General features: G+C 29.1%; 1 protein-coding gene across 1 annotated transcript; it reads left to right on the top strand.

The window, feature by feature from the left end:
- Positions 1-3,465: 3,465 nt before the first annotated feature.
- LOC111684089 (leucine-rich repeat neuronal protein 3) lies at positions 3,466-7,059 on the top strand. The gene is made up of 2 exons (XM_046952137.1): positions 3,466-3,861; positions 4,138-7,059. Exon 2 carries the CDS (start codon positions 4,323-4,325, stop codon positions 6,540-6,542), a length of 2,220 nt encoding a protein of 739 aa, XP_046808093.1. The 5' UTR covers positions 3,466-3,861; positions 4,138-4,322; the 3' UTR covers positions 6,543-7,059.
- Positions 7,060-7,943: the final 884 nt, after the last annotated feature.

Here is a 7,943-nt window from a genome sequence, read left to right as displayed (position 1 = left end):
TAGTTTTTTTGTACATTTTTGGTTGTTTTCGAAACAAAGTCTTTTGTCATTCAACTGTTTTGCATAATATTTAAGAAATTATATTTGTATTTCAAATTTAATTAATTTAATTTTTAGGTCAAATAGGAGAATTGCTCTATTCACTAAAAGATATTTTTAGAAGAATTAAAATCGACACAATGATCGCGATTCATATTGAGTTTGAATAACACTTTTGATATCCTTCATTAGAGTAGTGGGGATTGTATTTTTGCTGATGTGGATAACACACACAAACACATAATTTTTAATATCAAACGGCTTAGAATCACTTTCTGACATTGTGTTCTTCTCTTTCGAAGTGTTATTTTATCTGTATATCTGTCTGTCCGTCTGTTTGTCCGTCTTTTTGTCTCTCCATCTCTTTGTCTGTCCGTCTGTATGTCCAACTATCTGCCCAAATGTCTGTCTTTCCGTGAGTCAGTCTGTGTTGTCTGTCTGTCCTTGAGTTCCTGTAAAATATATACACTCATGATACAGATCACAAGTTTCAATATAATTTAATGAAGGTGAAGTAAGTAAAAAGACAAATTTTAAGAAACAAACAAGGCTTCAAAAAACTTTAACCTATAAGTTGGATCTAAACTTCAACCTGTAAGGTGGATTAAAGAAAAGTTATAAATAAAGTTAATCTTAAAACATTCCTGGGCATTCAATTAATCGAACTATATAATCTCTGAGAATAGTAGTTACATTGTTGTGGAATATCAATAACCATATCTGATGTCCTTTTCATGACAACATACCCATAACCACCTCGTTACATATATGATGGTTATTGCTTTCATACTTATAGGAGGAACACTGCGGTTAGTCAGGTGTAACCAGAGTGATATCAGCTGATTCTCAACATATTTATTTCTGTCCTAATGTATCGATCTTTAAACCAACAATATCCTTTCGAGACTTCGATTCTAATAACATGCAGTTTATAGTTCTGTTAGACTAGATTTCAATAACATAATCATCTTCGACTCATTTGATGAACAAAACAAAACAAAATAAAATTTCATTAAAATGGAAAAAAAATTATCAAACTTAAGAAAATTTCATCAAATTTGGAAAAATTTCATGGAATTTGGAAAAAATTTCATCAAATTTGGAAAAACTTGAAAAAGTTTTAAAGTTTGGAAAATTTTATTAAATTTTGAACAACTTTATCAAAATAGAAACAATTTTGTCCAAATTGGAAATGTTATAAAATTTGAAAAATTTTGGAAAAATGTTATAAAATTTGGAAAATTTTGAAAGTTATAATAAAATTTGGAAGAATTTTAACTAATTTTTAAAAATATTACTAAATTTAGAATAATTTTATCAACTTTTAACACATTTTATCACATTTGGAAAAATTTTATCAAATTTTGAAAAAAATTACCAAAATTGGCAAAATTCTATTAAATTTGTTAAAAATTGTATAAAATTTGGAAAAATTTTATCAAATTTGGAAAAATTTTATCAAATTTGGCAAAATTTTATCAAATTTGGAAAAAATTTATAAAAATTGGCAAAATTTTATTAAATTTGTTAAAAATTTTATCAAATTTTCAAAACTTTTATCAAATTAGCAAAAATTTTATTAAATTTTGAAAAATTTTATCAAAATTTGCAAAATTTTATTAAATTTGTTAAAAAATTTTTAAAATTTGGAAAAGTTTAATATAATTTGGAACAATTTTATTGTATTTGAAACAATATTATCACATTTCGAAAACTTCTATCAAAATTAGAAAAATTTCATCAAATTCCGAAAAATGTTATAAAGTTTGGAAAAATTTTATTAAATATGAACAGTTTTATCAAAAATTTTTATTAAAATTTAACAATTTTATCAAAAATTTAACTAAATTAGAACAATTTTATCAAAATTGGAACAACTTTATCAAAATTGTAAAAATGTTATAAAAATTGGGAAAATATTAACTAATTTTGAAAATTTTTATTAAATTTGAAAAACTTTTCTAAATTTTGTTTAAATTTTATTAAATTTGGAAAAAGTTTATAAAATTTGGAAAAATAATAATCAAATTTATAAAAAAAATTATTAAATTTGAAAAATATTATTAAATCTGGAAAAATTTTATTAAATTTGGAAAAAATTTTCTCTAATTTGGAAAAATTTTATTAAATTTGGAAAATTTTCATAAGAATAAAAGAATGATTTTGATTATTATTTACCAAAGGCATTTAGAATGTAATTTTTAAAAAATTCTTTAAAATGTTCTTGGAATTTCAAAAATCTTTATATTTGTACCTTGTACAAAGTTTTTCCAAAATCCTTAAGTTCAACAAAAAAATTTTTTAGAAATTAGTTTGAAATTCTTTTTGATTTTGACGAACTAAGCAACTTCCAATTAGTTTGAAACTATTTTAGAGATTTTCTTTTTTTGAAATGTTTTCCATAAAATTTCTCTTTTCTTAACTTTATGAAAGTAACAATTTTTTAACTTTTTATTTTTATTAAGAATTTTATTTTAATTTAAAATTTTCCACAGCAATGCTATAATTAAAACCATTTTTTTTTACATTTCTGCACTTTTTCCATAATATTTTCTTTGTTTTGAAGATAATTTTTTTAATTTTTTATTAAACAATAAAAATTTCAATAATTTTTAAAACTTTTCGGTTTTAACTGCAATATATTTTATCAAAAAAATTTGTTTCCCATTTCAACTACAATTCGATAATTTCATTTAAATTGCTTTTCAATTGAATTTTCATTAACGAAATTTTTACGTATTTTTTCTTAAGCAAAAAAATCTTGAAAATGTAAAATTTCGTTTCCTTGGTATTGACGTCCGTCATTCACTTTGACCTCAACTGCTGCTCTTAGCAATTGAGAATGAATAGAGATTTCTTTAAGAAACTCTAACAACCTCAACACTGAAACTATGGATATGACTCTGAAATACTAAATTAATACCACTAGTGCCATCTATTGCTGTTCTACATGATTAAAATGCTCTTTTTATTACTCTATTATAAGTGCTAAAAATGTTTGCTCTTTGTATATTAAGGCTCTCTATACTCTAAACTAAAGTATCTAGATATTTGTATTAAATATTTTTACCAAAAACATCTGCCGTTTGCGAATGCATTATTAACCAAAAGAAAACTATCACTCTACTCATACTCAGCTGTAATAAAACCTGTTTTCTTAATACTCTTTAACACTCTCTACCTACTCTATACTTACTCTTTCTCTCTTGTTGGCTTTAGCATATGCTCGCTTATTCTCTGTACTATGTAAGGCTCTCTTTTTTATGCGCCCTCTCTATTAGGGTAGCTGTATTGTTGTATATTAACTATTGTTTACTCTCTATGTGTATGTTAAGTAAACTCATTTAGTTACGCTCTTATGAGTTTCTATGGATTTTACTCGCAACCGAGGTATTGTAAGAACGTTAAGTGCATCACAAAATCAGTGTAGTTCGTTGCTTCATCGTGTACGGTTGTATACTACAGAGAAAAAAGAAAACGAAAAATTTTATTTTAAACTTAAGTTGTAAACGAGAAGAAGTAGAAAAAAAGTATTTGAAAAATACGAAATTTTTAGTTAAAGAAAACGCTAACACATTTATAAAAAAAAAACGAAAAATATACAAACACCCAATACCGTGACTAAAGCGAACACTTGGATTATCGCTCACGGTTATAAACAAAACCGGAAATTTATCAAAAAATAATAATAATAAAATTTTTAAATAATTTGTGCCAAAAAAAGTGTTAAACAAAATTTGTGTCTTCACATTAGTAAAATTTTCATTATTTGAAATTTCTTACTTTGGAAAAGAAAATTTCCAAAAACCACAAGATTTAAAGGTGGGTTGTGTTAAAAACAAACAAAATTTTTCCAAAAAATCAAGTGTAAATTGTGGTTGAAAATAAAACAAGATTTGAAAAGAATTAAAATTTCTAAACTAAATTAAAAATTAAAAAAAAAAAACTAAAATTTTTGTGAAAACCCCAACAAATTTAAAAATTTTTTTCAAAACCACAATTTCATTTAATTTAAAAAAAAAATAACAAAAACAAAAGTGTTTTTTAAACAACAAAACTAATTTTCTTTACCTTTTTATCTTTTTCTTAAAATTTTAGAATATGGAACTTTAACCATTTTTGGTTTGTCTTTGTAACAAAAGCACCAAAACAACAAAACATCTTTAAAATTATTCTTCATTTTAGTGATTACCAAATCACTTTTCATCATAAACACCATTTCAACAACTTTTCATCAACTTCAACATAAAACAACAACAACAAAAAACCTCAAAACCAACAACATGTTTCTACAAATCATTAGCATTTTAAGCGTAATCGCTATTATCTCTACACAAATTCAAGCTTTAGCCAATTGTCCTCCCGGCTGTCAATGTGATGACAACACTTTAATTGTACAGTGCGGTGAGGGTCATCTTGATGTTTTACCCATTGCTCTAAATCCCTCCATACAACGTTTGGTCATAAAGAATAATAAAATCAAGACTATCGATTCATCCATACAATTCTATGCTGAATTGACATTTTTGGATTTATCTTCGAATCATTTGATGAATATACCCCAGAGAACATTTGCCTATCAGCGTAAATTGCAAGAAGTGCACTTGCAGTACAATAAAATCGGTCAGATTAGCAATAAAACCTTTATTGGTTTGGCTGCTGTTACGGTGTTGAATTTGCGCGGTAATTTGATTTCGGAATTGCATCAGGGCACTTTTGCTCCTTTGGCCAAAATAGAGGAATTGAATTTGGGTGAAAATCGCATTGGCTATATTGATCCCAAGGCTTTTGATGGTCTTTCACAATTGAGAATTTTGTATTTGGATGATAATGCCTTGACCTCTATACCCGATCCTATACACTTCCAGGCCATGCCTCTATTGGCTGAGTTGTATTTGGGCATGAATAGTTTGTTGACGGTGCCATCTGCTGCCTTCCAGGATTTGAAAGGTTTAAGCACTTTGAATTTGAAAGGAGCCGGTTTACGCAATCTATCACATGATTCTTTCCAAGGTTTAGAGGCCTTAAGATCTTTGGATTTATCCGATAATCGTTTAACACGCATACCCTCGGTGAGTCTTAGCCATTTGGAACGTTTGGAAGAATTGTTTTTGGGTCAAAATGATTTCGAAGCTATTTTGGAAGGAGCATTTGTAGGCCTAAAACAATTGAAACGTTTAGAGATTACTGGTGCCTTAAAATTGAAACGTGTTATGAATGGTGCCTTTGCCTCGAACACTAATTTGGAATATTTGAATTTGGCCTCAAACAAAATGTTATTGGAGGTTCAGGAAGGAGCTTTAAGTGGTTTGCCTCATTTAAAATATGTCAACTTGAAGGCCAATGCTTTGACTACCTTGGCTGAGGGTTTATTCCCCTGGAAAGATTTACAAACTTTGGATATCTCTGAGAATCCCATGGCCTGTGATTGTCGTGTTATGTGGTTGAGAAATTTACTTATCAGCAAGAATAATACCAACGATAATGTAGGAGAAGTTTTATGCGAATTCCCTGAACGTTTAAGAGGCGAAGAATTGAAGAACTTAAATCCTGCTGTTATGGGCTGCTCACATACCGATCCCCGTAAACAAGCCTTGATTGGAGCTCTCTTAGTAGGCACTGCCGCTACTGTTACCGCCTTGGCTTTGATTGTCTACAGATGCCGCCATAAGATCCGTGAATACTTAAAGGGTGGTTTGTTTGGTAACTCTGCCTTGGGTCGCAAAGAACGTGAATATCAAAAGACTTTCTGTGATGAAGACTACATGACCAGACATCAACATCATCCCTGCAGTTTGGGTATACACTCTACCTTCCCCAACACATATACACCACATCATGTTAATCAACATCATTATGGACCTATGTGCACACTGCCCGTTAACGGTGATCAAAAGAATTTCCAACAATTACAAGTACCCACTGGCAACATAATGGCTGATAAACAAACTATTGCTGCGGCGAAAAATATTGAAGATTCTGCTTCTTTTGTTATGCATATGAAGACAGCTTCGGCTCCTCCACAGAAATTGAATCATTACACCAAACCTCATTTCCTGCAACAAACCGCAGCTGTAGGTGATTCCTGCTATTCCTATGCTGACTTGCCAATTGTTCATGATTCGGGTAACCAAGAGCATGTGCAACAGAATCTTACCTATCAACAGCAGCAACCTTTGCACTATGGTACTTCTCATGATTACAGCAACAGTGTGGCCAGCAGTGAATTGGATCCCAATTATATCTACAGCAATACTCACTACTCTATGCCGGTAGAACAACAACAAACCTCTTCAATGAGAACAAAAACCCCAACACCACCACCAGTGCCACCAGCATTGCCCCTAAGAAATCCTCCTCAAATGTTAACAGTCTCCACCACTGGACGCCGTTCCTTTAATCATGGCAGCAGCAAACACACCAACAGCCAGCAACAACAGCAACAATCATCATCAGCAGCAGCTGCCGTTGCTCACTCACAAACCATGCGTTATCAGCACTGATCTTGGATGGAATCGGGTAGTTTAAAAAAACCCAAAAAGCGTTATTTAGCTCCCATGGAAAAGTATCCTATGCAGCAAACTCCCTTAAGCTATTACCGGCAAAATCTAAGTATATGTGCTTAAACTAGGAGAGACTTAATTTCCCTTTAAAATCCCGGCAAAAAGGGAACCACTGTGATGTCAGACTATCGTTAATCTTAAACTAAAACAAACAAACATTGTACAGAACCAATTTAAAAACATAAAAAAAGACAAACAAACCAACAAAGACAATTAGTTATAGTTAAAACCTTTAAATATAAGTTAAAACTTAAGCAAAACTACAACAACCACAACAACATACATTTTTCGTATGTTTAAAATATTTTTCTTTTGTATATAACTCATGATCTCTATAAAAATCATTATTAATCATCATTATCTTCTTCATCTCTTCAAATCGTGTATAAATTAGTTATTAATGTTAAAAAAAAACCCCCAGCACTGAAGTCATTATTTGTTTCTTTCTTTATTTTAATTACAATTCTATTGTATTTATTTTTAAGTTTTTTTTATAAATAAAATTTTTTAAAAACAAAATATTTAATAATTTATTGTATTCAATGTTGTATTTGTTTTAAGTTCTTTTAGTTTAAATTAAAAAAAAAATATCGACTATAGTTTGTAAATGCTTATTTTTTTGTAAAAAATATTTTTATGTAAATTATTTAGTTAGTGATTTTATTTTTAAGAAAACAAAAAACCTATTAAAAAACAACAACAAACAAATAAAAAGATATAAAATATAAATTTTATTAAAAATATAAATTTTCTATGGTGTTATTATTTTGAAACAAAAATAGGGTTTATAAATGTTTAGCTCAACTGGGGAAAACAGAGCACATAAATAAAGGAAATATACAAGGTTAAACCTTACACTTGCTTATACTTATGTATATGTCAATTTCTTACCTACCTGGCATTAAAATAAGACAACCTTGAAATAAGAAGTAATTAACTTCCAATACCCGCAGTTAGTTAAGCTCAAACGTCTGCACAAACTAATTCGCTTTTTTTTAGTAAAGCAGGTACATATCACAAAGATCATCTTTATCATCATCTTTATACATATAGACAAATTTAGTAAGCCTTCTTAGCGACTGAAGGACATTAACAAAGACCATATATCAGAAAAATTTTTATTGCAATTTGAAGGCTTAATGACAACCGTCAAACACTTTCTATTTCTATTCTGAACTAGTTCTGTTCTAGGTCTGTCCTAGTTCTGTTTTAGATCTGTTCTAGTTGTGTTTTGAGTTGTGTTCTAGTTCTGTTCTAGTTCTGTTCTAGTTCTGTTCTAGTTCTGTTCTAGTTCTGTTCTAGTTCTGTTCTAGTTCTGTTCTAGTTCTGTTCTAGTTCTGT

Source organism: Lucilia cuprina, chromosome 5 (genome assembly GCF_022045245.1).
Source record: "Lucilia cuprina isolate Lc7/37 chromosome 5, ASM2204524v1, whole genome shotgun sequence".
Taxonomy (NCBI): domain Eukaryota; kingdom Metazoa; phylum Arthropoda; class Insecta; order Diptera; family Calliphoridae; genus Lucilia; species Lucilia cuprina.
Note: the sequence above shows the minus strand (reverse complement) of the source record. Positions and strands in the feature narration are given on the sequence as shown.